This window comes from Rhyacophila brunnea, unplaced genomic scaffold (assembly GCF_057557595.1).
Source record: "Rhyacophila brunnea isolate RB1 unplaced genomic scaffold, BYU_Rbru_1.0 scaffold_8, whole genome shotgun sequence".
Taxonomy (NCBI): Eukaryota; Metazoa; Arthropoda; class Insecta; order Trichoptera; family Rhyacophilidae; genus Rhyacophila; species Rhyacophila brunnea.
This window is the reverse complement of record NW_028233350.1, coordinates 20158158-20174309: the sequence shown is the minus strand read 5'-3', so window position 1 is coordinate 20174309 and position 16152 is coordinate 20158158. Positions and strand designations below refer to the sequence as shown.

The 16152-nt window shown below is 34.1% G+C and overlaps 1 protein-coding gene across 2 annotated transcripts in view; it reads left to right on the top strand.

Annotated features, from left to right (window-relative positions):
• Positions 1–580: 580 nt before the first annotated feature.
• Positions 581–16152, top strand: part of CrebA (Cyclic-AMP response element binding protein A) — a 266927-nt gene continuing 251355 nt past the window's right edge. For both annotated transcript variants that reach the window (XM_085959182.1, XM_085959181.1), the window contains exon 1: positions 581–1108. In XM_085959182.1, coding sequence (XP_085815308.1) covers positions 1043–1108 — 66 coding nt within the window. In that variant the 5' untranslated portion in view covers positions 581–1042. The remainder of the gene's footprint in view (positions 1109–16152) is intronic.

Sequence of the window (16152 nt, the reverse complement as noted above, 5' to 3'; positions counted from 1 at the left end):
CTATGGTCATGTAATTTCTTTACCAATAAAACGGTTAAGTTAGATATTTAAATTAATATGGTATAACAAAATTTCAGGACGTGTGATGCCATACGTATGATAAAAAAGTATGCAGATAATGGCACTGTTCAATAGTGCCATTTTATTAAGGGGCGGAAAATAAATGATGTAAATAGATACAATTATCAAAGTTACCACGTGGAAAAAATTTAAGTATTCATACTCATAACTTGATTATAATGCTGTGAATGTCAAAAGTTCAAAGATTGTTTTTATTTCTTTCATCGGTTTAAGCAACAAAAAATCCAACACTCTTTGATATTCTTTGAAGATTATGCAGCGCTCCGGTTCGTAGAATTGTCCATTTCGAGCACTGTATATAGCTAGATGTAGCTAGATGATAATTGAACTTGTTTTAAAAAAAATAATATACCTATACATAATATTCTTTTGAACCGACGCTCGCGGATAACGGTTTAAGCGAGTGTTCTGTAGGGCGGGGCCAAGTCGACGAACGCGAGTGACAGAGGGAGAGAGAGAGAACATTTCCCTCGCTAGTCGCCGGTCTCATCCGAAAACCATTCGCCGGCTACATTTGAAACGCAACAGGTGTCGGCGAGCCGTGCTTTCTGACAAGTCACTTGTGTCACACATATTTCACATAAAATTCACCGGCCTCTTGAAATCCAAAGTGTATTGAAGTGTATCAGCAATTATACATCGTTTATATAAGTGAAAACCGGCCACTAAAGCGGCCTTTGACCTTTTAAAGTGACATTTGACAGATATACTACAATCTGACTGATAGGGGCGTGTGTATGCAACTCTTTTTTTATTATTTTCATAATAAGATACTGTGCCACCCTTCCCCCCAGGGAAACTTTATTATCAGTGGAAAATTTGTTTTCGGTTTATCGGATAGGACACGCGCGAACTCATGAATGCTTCCTACCGTTTTGTGTACATCATTTAATTGGTGGAGTTTTGTGAATACTTGTGCATACTTTTTGTGAGATTTATTTGGACTTACAGCGCCTCCACCATGGAGACGTTTTACGACATCGGATCCAGCGACCTCAAGGAACTATGGGACTCTGATTTGGATCCGGTAAGCTTCTAATTGGATATTAATTTACTATACGATATGGTAGTATCTACCTATGCACTACCCACGTGTATTTCAATTAGTTTTGCACCGATGCTTTCTACTGTTTCTAGTTTAAAATTGTATATACCTAATACGCTTATCTTATACCTAGTTATAACAACATTTTCAATTGTTGATAACAATAGTTTCTGATTTGTAATTGCATTAATAAAAATGCTCTGTCGTTCTTATCAGCAGAGATAGATAATCAATTAATTTAATCTTAGTCGTTTACTCGATAAATATATTATATTATTTTTATTATGTTTTGTTTAATTACTGTGACTAGCATTTATTTTATACCTATCACTTACCTATCCAAGTAGTTAGGTAAGTATTAGCCGTTTCTTCTGAAAGTATAATACCTACCTATAAATACCTAGGTAGGTACCTACTTATTAAAACGAAACTAGTTCTAACAAACTTTTTGTCAAAATAAAATTTTACCCTATGAGTTACCTATATTATTTATTACACACATCACCAATATAATACCATATAATAAAACAGATAGAACCACAGAACAGATATTTCTGAGTTCCCTGGACAGAACGTAAGAGAAATACCTACATACCTACCTCTCAATTGGTAGATATTTTTGTGCGCTTATGTACCTGGAATGTGAAGTGATTATATAGTATATTAATTTAGATTTATAATAAAATTAATACAAATCCGTCGATAGGGGTGTATACAATTATTGATGTTTCATGCAGGGATGCGAAAAAAGTGGGCACATGTCGATGCTTTCGTAAAAGATACATAAATCTACCTAGTACTTAGTTCATGCTTAGTCTATGTTACCCTCTATTACTTCTAAACATTTCTGCATACGTTTTAACTAGGTATAATTAAAACCAAAGTTATTCTCGACAGGTTTAGATTTACATTACTTAATAGATCATATTATTATATACCTAGGTAGGAACGTATTTTGGTATTCTTTTGATTTGATAGTGATACTATTATGACTTGCATATTTTTTCGAATACTTATCAAATTGACGGAAAGTTATTTGAATGTCAAATTTAATGACATTCATTATTTTGTTTCCCGCTAAAAGTCGACGCTGACGAGAGATTCTTAAAAAAAAACATGCAGGAACATAATATTTACTTCCATATAGGTATTCTGTGTACGATTTTGTTTGACAATATTAATTAATAACTCATTCATTCCGAGAAATCACTCGTAAAATAACACGCCTGTGCTTTGTGCACCGTAATTCATTATATTATTACATATGCCTTATAATGCTTTTCCAATACGTACATTATGTAGGTACTTAGGTATTTATATTATCGAAATGTTATCAAAAAGCCTTGGGTTGCTATGCGGATCATTATAGAATAACTTAATTCTACTCATTTCTTATCTGCTGACATGAATTACCTACCTTTTATTATACTTAATACTTTTAAAATACAATAGTTTCCCGGAGTCACTGTTTATCGTCGTTGACCTGTGAAAACCTCCATTGAAACAATTTTGCCAATATGGTTTCTTCAATTTATTCTGACTATAATTCTGTTATATTACATATATGTACCATTCAAATTTAAATATACGTAATTAATAATATAAACCACCGATTAATGTACCTAAAGAGTTGACACATTCGAGCACATTGCAAACAATAACGTCCCTAGGCAAAGTGCCACCCTTAAGCAAGTCGAAATGCCGCCCGCCCACTATCAGTTTTCAGTTTCTAATTGTATGTTAATTCCAGGTTCTGTCACTTCTGTGATCATCTCAATAACAACTTTATTATATTATTTTCTTGTAGGCCATTCTTCACAAAAATATATACCTACCTACTTAATGAAAAATGTGAAAATTAGAATTTACCCATCCACTGTAAATCTTTAGCGCCGGAAATAAAAGATATTATTTACACAAAAACTATCACACTTTTTTTGTAATATCCATAACTTACCGCCCTTAATACTTTGGACGCTGAAGACCCACCTGGCGCATAATGACCCGGCGCCCGATCGATGTAATTAACGTGCATTTTAAAGGTGGTAATTAAAAAAATCATTATCTAGTCAGCAGCGAATGAGTTAAGCAGAGCATAGCTTGCCAACCCCCACGGGACGTCACTGATCACAAGCCCTCGATAATGACGATCCTCCCCATTCGCTATAACTTACATACCGTTTATATCTATTTTTTTGTTTGTTCATATAGCACAATTTCTCGTAAAAACAAAAATCTGTTAATACAAACCTCTACTCTGTGGAGGCCCATATGATCCTATAAGGATCGGACATGGCCGGAAAAAAAAATCCTGTAAAATTTTAATTTTGTCAACAGACCAACGACGTTATGTTAGTATTCAGTTCGATTTACGTACCTACCTAATAGGTTACTTTTAGGTACCTACTTACTTAGACATTTTTTCAAACTTTCTCAAGTACTCCCACAAATGTTTATAGTGTGACACATACTTACTTAAACGGATCAATCCTTTTTCATATAAAAGTACATTACTCCATTAGGCATATTATCCCATTGATTATCGGTAAATATCCTCTATAATAGTCTATAATGTGCCATCACTGCCTCCAATTTGAATAATACATAACCCCTTTCAAAACTAGGTATGTTTGCCTGTACTACATACTATTGTACGACAACATCTTTTTGACTACGTGTTAAAACTGTGAACTAACATGCTCCGCCCATTTTTACCCGGAATCCATTATAAACTAACAAGCTCCTCCCGTTTAGTAGACAGCAGCGCTTAGAAGCGTAGCCAAGAAGATGTTGTCGTATAATATACTTAGATGCAAAGATCTCTATTGAATAAACAGGTTATTTTGCTAAATTTTATTTAAAAAATTTCCTCCTAATCAGTGGTGATTTAATACGTTTGAAGTCTCGTGGTAAATAAGAAACTCTATCCTACATACACAATAAGTGCAGCATCGCAGTAATACATTGTCCATGGATCGAAAAAACCAGAGCGCATCATGAAATCTTCGAAATTATCGCTCCGTCTCGTAGAAAAAGTAAATATTGCGTTCCGGCTCGTGAATTATTAAAACGTAATTAAGCTCACTTATTTTTTATATATATTTATAAGTTTAATTCTAAGCTTATCGGCCTTATAGTAAAATACTTATGGCGTGTAGTAAACGCCGTTATTCGCCTGCGGTGCTGACAACGTTTGCCTGTCCTGATCTTGCATGCCAGTTGAAAGACTGTTATTCCATTTGACCATCTAATCATTGTATGTTCATATACAGTTATACACATAACAAAAAATCTATCACACGTGTTTTTATACAATATACCTACATAAATACTATACTTACTTCAACTAATTAGGTATCAAGCGTTTGGATTCGTAAAACTTTCCATTTCGAGTGCTGACATTGTCCCATTTTTATAAGGGAATATTTTATTTAAATTCTAAGTAGGTCTCAAAATATAATGAACTAAATCAACAAAAGGGGGAAATTGAAAGTTTTTTTTTTGTATTTCACACCTTTCAGACAGTCATCAGTTCATGAGTATTGAAAAACTCATTAAGTACTTAAGTAGTAATAGTTTAATTGAATGTTGTCTGTATACAATATTTAGTATTATAAAATATCTTAAATAAAACGACAGGTACTTAGGCTTTACCCTACCAGCTTTGTAATAATAATACTTAATCAACCTTTCTTCAGAACTTTAATATCAGAAATGACACTTTCCCTTTCTTGACAGGCTGATAGGTAAACAGCAAACAAAGTTATTAATTGTTTATAATAAATATCGTTATTTCGCTATTGGTATGTAAATTACCATTTTCCTGGAAGGTAATAGCTATGCTTCCGTAGATTTTAATTATATACACACCTACTTCATAATATTATGCATATAACCCGACTATTAGGAAGGTACTTACCTACTTCCGTATGGTGTTTATAGTAGATGGCCAATATTTTCACGGAAATGTGGATACTTCGGGCAAGTAAGTACGCATCTGTCTAATTCTTCAACTGATACTAAAATTTAAATGAGGAAGCTTTAACTCGTTAAGATGCCTACTTATATTACATGTATTTTACTTTGTATGAAGTAAAATTTAGATTCATTTATACTTTATCACTTTTACAGCCCTCTTACTTTACTTAATAGTAAGTTAATACAATGGTAACTTACTATTGATTTTTTTTAATTTCCGTGAATATTAATTGTTAATTAAAAAGTGTAGGTACCTACAACTTTAAATACTTAAATTAAACCCATACTCACGCCTGCCCTATTGCACAGATAATAGATATAGGATGTACTATATGTGAACTTACATCGGGGGATTATGGTAAAATACATATTATGTATTTAGATTTATATTTTTAATAAAGTGCCGCAAACTATTTTAGATATTAATACTGCTTGACTATTATACTATTGAATATCCAACCAGAACTAAACATATTAGATACCTGCCTACCCAATGAATGTCCATTCAAAAGATTCAGAAAGTGCACGTTCCGCTAGAAGTTTTCTATTACTTTTCGGCTTGTCGAGCCGTGCCATGATTATCATTATTTTTATTGCTCTTTCTTTGGAGTCTGCGACTTCAATCTACCGTGATTATAATTCCACATATTAACGCTTTCACATATTATATCTTATTATATTCTCACTCCAACGTTATTTTAGGCGATATCAGGTATCAACAAAAATCATTGGAACCTAATTCCTTACCTACTATTACTACTTACGATACATTATTTTGATGTATTTTTACTGCAATAAATATATGCAATTCTTGCAGGAATAATTTTTTATGCATGAAATACTGAGTTATTCCTGCAGTAAATTTAAAAGTATAAATACACAGTATCGTAGCAAGGTGCTTTAGCGCCCGGGATAGTAACAATAAATGCGACCCTTACAGCCTTTATATGATTTAATACTACAAAATGTAACTACCCAATCTATAAATAAGAGATTAACCTGTGTTTGATTTAAATAATACCATTAGCAGATTAAATAACTAACGATCAACCACCTAAACTTGAACAAAAACTTCAAGATTCCCCGATTTTTTTTGTTAGTAGAAAAATCATAGAACTCTTCGTGAACTTGGCACTTGCTGATAAATGAAAAACAGTGATTAGATCATAATAATGATTGGTTTTCCTATGATTTGTCATTTCAGGATAAAATTTCCCTTTCACTAAGTACCTATATCTCTGTTCTACTTTCCACGATCTGGTAAGACTGTACTAATGTCTGGCGAAGTTAACTACAATTCCTAAATATATAAGATATACCTACATAATAGTATTTATTCAACAGTATTCCTTTAAGTAAAAATCACCGCACGCCACTGATACGCATATACCTACATAATATTTAAATAGTCTGATATAATCTGTATGACAAATAACTTACATGAGAATGTAGTAACTGTATGATACGGTTCAGAAGCAAGATTAAATTAGATTTGACCATACTAAGTTACTCGTTAATTTCATTAATTAATTCATTGAGTTGGTGGTTAAATTATCTAGATGGCATTACATTACATATTAGGAACCCAGCATTTATGACTAAGTAACCCTAACTGCACTTCTTCTACACTACATCGATGGAGATGGTACGGTGGACCTGGCTCGTCCACGTGCTACGGATGTGCCATATTTCGATAGAATCTCAATCTACACTGCCTTTTTAGGCCTGTGTGATCCCGCCATTCCAAAAGGTCGCAGAGTGCGACAGTGTGTTCAGCGACGCTATCGCCACCGTCCAAATGTTATAAACTGTAACTATAAATCGTCTCTGTTCTGGCAGAACACACTAACTGGAGAATACTAGTTTTCAGTAATTTGACTTTGAGGTTGTTAAAATGTTTGAAATGGTCTATCGTGTGAGTTTATTAAGTAATCGTAAAAAGGATGACTTTAAAATAAAGACTGTTTATTTATTAAGAAGGTTTCCAGACGGTAAAGTTTGAAATAAGGAACATTTTGGTATAACTAACTCAATATGCCATTTTTTCGAATTAGTGTCTTCTGTCAGAACAGTGACGAAATGCTCCACATAGGGGCGAATATGGACGAAGTATCTAACTACACCTTGAGACGAAATACACTGGATATAAGATGTGTAACTATAAGAAGTAGTGTGTATATTTACCACTAAGCTTACCATGAATTTATAAAATGCATGTGCATCTAACTGTGTATATACTGACGTCCATTGCAGTTTTATGTAAAAATGTTTATTTTGCTTTCTAATCGTTCTGTGAAACAATGCAGTTTCGTCAAGCATACTCATTGGTATTGTTATCAATTTTATATGTAGCTACTAGCTACCTACGCATCCCAATTTACACACACAATGTTAATTCACATGTTCAACACTAGGTAAATAGTTAATTGTTGCTTCTAAGTAAACATGTAAGTATAAAAAATACTACCATTCCGTAATACGCCCACAATAATAAATAAGTAATCATCTAAATATTGTATCGTGGTGTTTGTAGTTTGGTAGGTACTTATGTGTTGGTAAACATTCACATACCTACATACCATTCACATACCTACATTAATACATAGCATTTCTCCGATAATCTAAAATTTGAAATGATTTATTATATTATTTTCCATATTATTTTCTGGCAGTAAAAACTTAAGTGGTTATATTCCTTTTCTCTGATACGTGAAAAGACATTTATTTATTTATAAGTCAATTACAATGCCGTAAACTAAACGGTTCATATGATTTTTCATTATCAGTCTTATTTTAATATCGTAAATAAATCATTTGGTTCCTTATTATAAATGCAGTAAAATAATAATTATTGATAACAATATACGCATACATATCTTCTTGTACACAAATGTTTTAATAAAAAGCCTAATAATACATTTACGTGACTATACTGCATACCACTGAAAAGTTTCGATCTTTATTATTCGACACCATGAAATTAATATCTTGATACATTTTAGAAAATAACACAAGAACCTAAAGGCGTGTCCGCACGCAAAAGAAAGTTGTCAACACAATAAAACGTCTCATCATCCAAGTATATTTTAAGTTATTTCAATGTTTTTAATAATGATTTAGATTTTAGAACAAACGTAAATGGGACCGGCTTCATTATTATTCTTTCTTTCGAGATTTCATGATGGAGTTGAGTCGTGTTGCCGATTTTATGATATTGTCAACTCGAATCAGGACACTAGATACCGAACACATGCACAAGTGTGGGAAGTGGGAAAAAGTGGCCAATTTTATAAAATATATCATAATATTGATATGTTCAGCGGAGATTTGTTTTGACGCAAATAACGCAACTGATTCGTTAGAAAATTTTAGAGGAGCCTAATAGCATACGGCCCCTGGTAACACAGGCCCTGATGGATACATGTTATCATATGCTGTAATTTATATGGCAAGTGTATTAACTATTCAAATTTCGTCCATTTTCGGGTTAAGAAAGACTGCGTGCTCGGCGAAGTAAACTTGCATTTTAATAAAATAAATGGCTGGCATTTCTCTCGCGTTCGTTCGTAGGAAACTTGGCGAATTTATTCCGCTTTCGTTGCAGCCGAACGAACAGAATGGAATTGATATTTCGAGACTGTAGCATCCATCAACCTCACTTAGTGCATACGAATTACTATCGGTACACGCACACATACATAATACTTGCCGGTACGGTGCACTAAATCAGGCGACGTAAATCAGTGGTTTTCTAGTTTCATAAAATAAATTTTCAAAAATCTCAATCCTCATAATGTGAATAATTTTTTTTTATCTAAGAGTGCCCAATATTAATTGTACATTGAATCAATAAGTATGTATATAGAATTACCTTCTCAATATTTTATGACATATGGAAGTCACCCAAAATATCAATCAAACGAGAATTTATGTAAGTTGATGCCCTAAGCGCCGGCAAGTTTGATGGCCTAGCGACATCTGTACTGCGATTAATCTCTAGTTAAGTAGTGGTGTCAGGATGGTTTTACATTTAACGATCGTTTTATGCTTTGATTGATTTTTCTACATTCAAGATTGTGAAAAGTCGCCTCACTGGCTTCGTAGAAAACCGCCAATGAGTGTGTACAAGAATCACAAAAAACTATTCTACGTATAGTTTTTAACAATTTTTATAAACGACGTTCAACTTAAATTTAATTTGTAAGATATAATGATTCCATCTCATTTTTACACATAATGTAGTAAGTAACATTTCTTACCATATGAATGTGTTTTCTTTACTTACAACATGTTGTACAGTTTTAGAGACATAGATTTTACCGGCATACCCTTGGCATACCCCACTTTCAGTTGAAAATGTGGGGTTTTATAAATTAATTATTAAATTGAATGTGTGCAGTATTTCTTACGAATAAAAGTTTAAAAAATGTTTTATATTATTATAAAAATGACAAAGTAAATATGTGTCACGTTTCTGCGTTGATAAAAGGGCAAGCACAAGGTCATGTCACAAGAACTTAAATGTTACTTTTAAACATTTACTGATAATACCATACTACAGTTTACATATATACCTACTTTGCATACAGGTTACAGGACTTAAGTAACACTCTCATCCATGGCCCCCATAAGGGGGGGGGGGGGCTGACAGTGCTCTAGCCTAAGGGCCCGGGTTCAGGGGGGGCCCGGCGTGGCGGGTCGACCACATAATTGAGATAAACACACATCTTAAAAATGCCTTAATAGTAACAAAGTCGCCTGCGGCGATATTTTACTTCGGGCTTATTATCATTTTAAAATATAAGTATGGTTGTGCGATGCAATTTTTGGATATTGTGTGTTGATACTCGACAACTCCATAAATCGCTAAAAATACACTGAATTTTTATTGACCTCGAACACCATTTAGAAAACGCCACTATAGAGCGTCAGACTGCCTTTAACCTTCGTAATAGGTAGGGGGGCGCGCCAAAGGTCTTGGCCTAGGGGCCCGCTTCAGGATGTGGGGGCCATGTTCTCATCACACCAATACTCTCACAGACTGAACTGTTGAAGCGAATAGAAACGAAATAGAGGATAAAATTGTACTTTTGAAAATATGACCAATATTAGGCTGAACTGCATATATTAATGAAATACGTCTCTTTGTATTTGCCGACTTAACATTTAAAATCAGTCCCGGAGGCCGTCAGTTTTCTATTCCAATAAAATTGATATGGTCTCTTTACAAGTTAAGTGGAAAATGCATGAATTAAGTACGTTCAGTACACACACCTAGGTATCTAATAGTTGTAGGAACACTGCGTCCAAAATCTTCTAGTAGCAATATATTGTATTAGGTAAGTAAGTAGTGTAAATGTAATTACTTATCTTCAATTATGTACAGTATTTTTTTTGGTTGTGTATGAATTTTATTGGGAATAATATCACTGTAGGTATATTAAAAATCTATTAAATTCAAATAGTCAATGTTGCTCGCTCATTTATTAATCAAATAACGTTGATAGAACTATGTCACAATTTCTTTTGTGTATGTTTGGCAATATTGCCCAACAGTGTTGTTTAATTTTTAATTGTTTACCACGAAGGCCACTGCAGTGCATTGCAAATAATATGTCGGGCGTCGAGGGTCACTGCTCCTAAGATAGAATATTATTCTCAGCAACGAACTGAAAACCCTTTGAAATTTGGTACGCTGCTTGCAGTGGTGGTTTTCCATGAAGCAGATGATGCGGTTAGTTCGTCAGGAACACAGCACAAATTAATAAGATAAACCTTATGCAAAGCCAGTAGACATGGACCAAGTTTAAAGCCGAATTTTGTTTATGACTTAATGACGGTCAGAAGATAAAATGCTTATAAAATATAAAACCTCCGGAATGTCCTAAAATATTACCAATATTGAATGCGTGTTCCGGTTACGTGACAAACTTTAATGTATAAAGATGTACCTAATTATTGCAAATAGCATTATTTAACACGTGATTATGTTTATCCCGTGTTTCTCCATACTCGAGAATTAAACACACTTCCTTATAATATTTTTGCGTTCCCTAGTCAGGAAGTATAACCATAATAAGTATCTAATATACAAAAATCTCAGAAATAAGTCAATGGCCCCATCTAACACATTCACACCCGGTCTTAATCGGGCGTATCACGGTATCATAAAAAAACCAAAGTATTGAAAAAAGAAAAATTTCACGAGGATGCCTCCAAACCTATCAGTGCCTCTGGCCTCCACGTACCTACCTAAAACCGCCACTAGCTTTAGGATATGTACCTATACCTACCTTAGAAATGTGTTAAACCGTAGTGGGGAAAAATCGTTAGAAGGTTTTTAAAGTTTGGTAGTTATTATGTAATAGTAGGTTCCTATACATAATAATATGCAATTACCTTCTTGTGAGAAGTTGAGTGTACGAATAAAACAGCCAAATCGTTGTTGCTTGCTAATATGAATCGACACTTTGTTTCGTCAAATTGTCAATGTTGCGCATCCCAAGGTAGCGAGCGAGTTTAATAATATGATATGGGCGGACAGGTAAACCTCATCCCTGCGTTTGGCAAGTCGTGTTCTAAAAATAGCAAGTCCGGGTTCGGATGACCATGGTGGAAGATGGAATGGCGACCTAGCGTGTGCCGTGACGCGCACAGCATTACAAGCCGCATAAGTTAGTAGGCGAAAACTGGTTCTGAGCCTAGTCAACTCTCGCTAGATCTCGCTGCTGCTCGGTGTTCATACAAATTATTGTTATTCCCAGGGCGGTTCGTGGAAATCGGGCCATTATGGCCACATTTTTTTTATTTACATCGTGATTTATTTTTTCGTTCTTCCACTGCGTATTTTTCTCTTTACGTCTCTCAATGTTATGAGTTCTTTTAATACTATTTGATATTATTCCACAAAACGCGTTTACAATTTATTTTGGGATAATTCTGGCGATCTACATAATATTATATACATCTTGTGAAAAATATCCTGCTGTGTTTTCATCTAATGGAAACAAAAAAATGTACTTAACAATTTCTACGCCAACGTAAGTATTTTGAGTTTATTGTGGGTTCCGTACAGAAGATCCCGTACATTACCAAATGGCTTACCACAAGAAAAAACGAGCACATTATAATATCACACATAACTACCCAGTACCTACTAATTAATGATTGATTATCCAAATATTCAAACGTACCTACGCTACGTCATAATGTAAAAACTCCGTTATGAATGAAAACAATTCTTTTTATATTCGTGCAATCTTCTATCGAATGTTGCAGAAGTTGCACAGTCAAGAAAAGCCATATACCTACATTTCCCTACATTACTAGTTGTGGTACACCGTATTTCCCACTGAAGCTTTTCTGCGTCTAAAGTTCTATACATACAGGTTTGTTAATATTATAGTAAGTTTGCTATTCGTTATATTTTATTTTCTTCTTTATGGCATTGAGGAAGTAACAACCCTATCCCTAACCGGCATGGTAACACATGCACTTTCATCGGGTAAATAAATAAAAATGCCAAGGTGCTCGGCGGAGCCGGACGATATCCGCTGGCCGCGAAACTGTTTCACCTCAGTAAGCAGTTTAGTGATATCTACTTCTAATGCTACTGTGCAAAGGATACCCCTATAAAAAAAATATTATAAGGGACATACGTACCTACTTATATTATATTTTTGGTCTTTGGCTAATATAATTGCACAATTTGGGGTTGGCACCTTATACAAGTTTAGATACCTGCTAAGTTTTGTGATTTCTTTCACTTAATCAATCCAAACAATTTAAATACTTAATAATTATACCACTTCATGTTTAGTTTTAGAAAATTTACCATACATTTTCTTTTCTTGGTTTGTAAGGTTCAAACATTTCCAATGAAAAGTGTAGCATAGATTCACCGAATAGGTAACGAATTGGTAATAACGTGTAGGTATATTAGGTTCCTTATAAGGTTAAATCAAAACAATGATGCACTATATACTTACAATTGTATCGTTTCGTTTCATAAAAATATTTACCACGAGGGATTCGTTCACTCAATCGTATGGCGACGGGGTATAGAAGACAACAAAGAAACCAAGCCACAGCTACGGACAAGATTGAAATAAGTCTTACTTTTGAGGCGCCGGTATACAGTGTCAATCCATACGGTCGCATTTTCATCAGATCGGTGGACAGCTGGAAGTCTCCTAGGCCTAGCTAGGGCATAGGTAAGGCAGACAGGATGCAAGTCAGTTATGTCCATAGTGTGTGCAATTTATGCCCACGATATAACTATTTACGGGTAATGTTTCCTAAGACCAGTTCTATTGGATGAGGGATGCAACAACATTAGATAAAATATGTGCAAAGTAAAATTTCATAACAATTATAATAATAGTGAGACAGCCTACTCCATACGTACCACATCGAATAATTTTCCACATGCAAAAATCAAAATGTATTGAATTTGTTTGATTATGAACTATTTTTTTTTTGTATATTCCACGACTTAAGGCCATGCATTAGTTGAGGCACGGTCTAAAAAGATCGTTGCTAGGCGATGTGCGGATTGCGGGTCGCGGGTGCAAAAGACGCCTGTCAAACGAAATATTATTTCTCATATAAATCCAACATACGTCCATTTTATGTTCTGTTTATTATTCTATTAGTAACAATAATAATATATTCATTGACATGTTTTCTTTTTAAAGTAAATGGGTAACGTTTTTAGTCATCTTTACACGATTTTAGAATTAATTGGCCCGTCGCCATCACGCAGCAAAGTGACGTATGTCTGACTCGACGTTCCCTCAATGAATGCGAAGCGAGTACAAAATTTCGTCGCGCGTACAGTTGAAAATTATTTGGCGTTTCACTGATGCGTCACCTTAACGTAAGCGTACGCACGTATGCAAACTTAGCCTTTGAATGTAAATTCTCAGAAAATTCAAAAGCTCTCTTCTTTAGTAGAATGTGCCTAAAAGTAATTACTTCTCGAGGCTTTACGTTTTGATCCATTGCGTTTTCGTTATGATAAAATATAGATAGTTAAATTTGTATTGTTCTCTTGACGATTCTGAAGTTTGACATAATTTTCGATTGCAACTTTGTAAGCTGTAATCGAAAAAAATATACTACCCGTTGGAAAATTTTCGAAAGAATACAATTTGCTGTCAATTATTACCAAACCCGATTTGTTGGTAATTAAAAAGCTTTCATTTTCTTTTTAATTAACTTTGATATAGGTAAGTACTTAGCTATAGTAAAAATGAATACATAGATAAAAACGACAATAAAATTAAACAATAATTAGTAGACAATGTGGGTTGACTTTTCATTTACTATTATTTTATTATACATAATATAATTATTTACTATTGTGCAGAATGTTATTAGTGTTATTACTTTTAGCGTTTGACTATGATGGGCTCATTGAATTTGGCTGTTTTAGCGGTTGCGTTATCGGTGTTATCAGTGTTATCAGTTATCACTCAAACCCAGTAAGTACCAATGAATAGGATCATTTCAAGGGATATAGGTAACTAGGTGTAATGAATGTTCTGTTTTTTTTTAAATGTAGGTACTCACTCGTATCTATACGTATGCATACAATATTGCGTGATAGGTGCATTATTTTATGATAATATTAATTCTCCATGGCGCCACCATACCATTCTGCACGAAATCTCTCCACTCGCTCCGGACCCTCGCCACTACACGCCTCTCAGGTTACGAAGCCTTGCAGCTCCAGTATTATTATTCCCAGATACTAAACACTTAAGGCTATACCTCAGTTGAGGCATGGTCTAAAAAGATAGTGGCTAGACGATGCGCGGATTGCGGGTCGCGGGTTGCGAATGACGCATGCCGAACGAAATATAATTTGTCATATAAATCCAACATGCGTCCATTTAATGTTCTGTTTATTGTTATATTAGTAACAATAATAATATATTCATTGACATGATTTCTTTTTCAAGTAAATGGGTAACGTTTTTAGTCATTTTTACACGATTTAAGAATTAATACCCCCGTCGCCATCACGAAACAAATTGACGTGTTCCCAGCTCGACGTTCTCTCTCCGAATGCCAGCGAGTCCAAAATTTCGTCGCGCTTATAGTTGAAAATTATTTGCCGTTTCACTGATATATCGTCTTAATACTCATTCTAATCCACAAGTGTGTAACTATCAACTTCACCTAAATGGCAATTTCACGTCTGACAAAATATTTCACTGCTAACTATTATGTATTAAAATATTGCAATCGCTTTCAATGGATTGGCCAAATTATTATGCAGCGCTAGAATGCATTCGTGTCGAAATCGTTACTTTCTGTATGTAGGAATTAACTACAGATCGTATTTATATTATGAAAAATGAAAAACCTACCGTGATACGAAATACATTTATGGTTGATTTGGAATTTGTGGTTTGTAATTATTGATTACCCAACACAATTGCATAGCATTTAAATAGGTATCGGTATCAGTGTTGCCATCTTTTTCTATGCTGACTATAGTACAAAGGCGTAAAAAATATAGTATTTCTGATAAATGTATAGTACAGGAACATTTTTCGTCTTGAATCCTTTGAAATTATAGTATTTTGGTATGTTTGGCGTAAAATTATAGTACTTATTTTACATTTTTCGCGGAATTAAAATTATAGTATTGTACTATAATTATAGTACGGTTGGCATCACTGATCGGTATATACTCGTACTTACCTACATCGTGGATAATAACATACCTACCTGTTTTACCATCCAGCTAAATTTCTAATCCTAATGTACCTACCTTCCTTATCCTGAAGTAGGTATGCATTTTTTCATATAAAAAACGACGAATATATAAAATATAACTGATTTCGTATCAATTTTAGCTAGACTCTAGACTAGACATTATACAAAAAACTAGCAATAATTGATCGCATATTAGGTATGTTGTTGAAATTATAAGTAGGTAGGTAGGTATATAATACGTAACAATTTTTTTTATCTTAGCGACAATATCGATTGGGGGTCGCGACCTGCGTTTTGTCAACCGCTGACCTATGTGATAA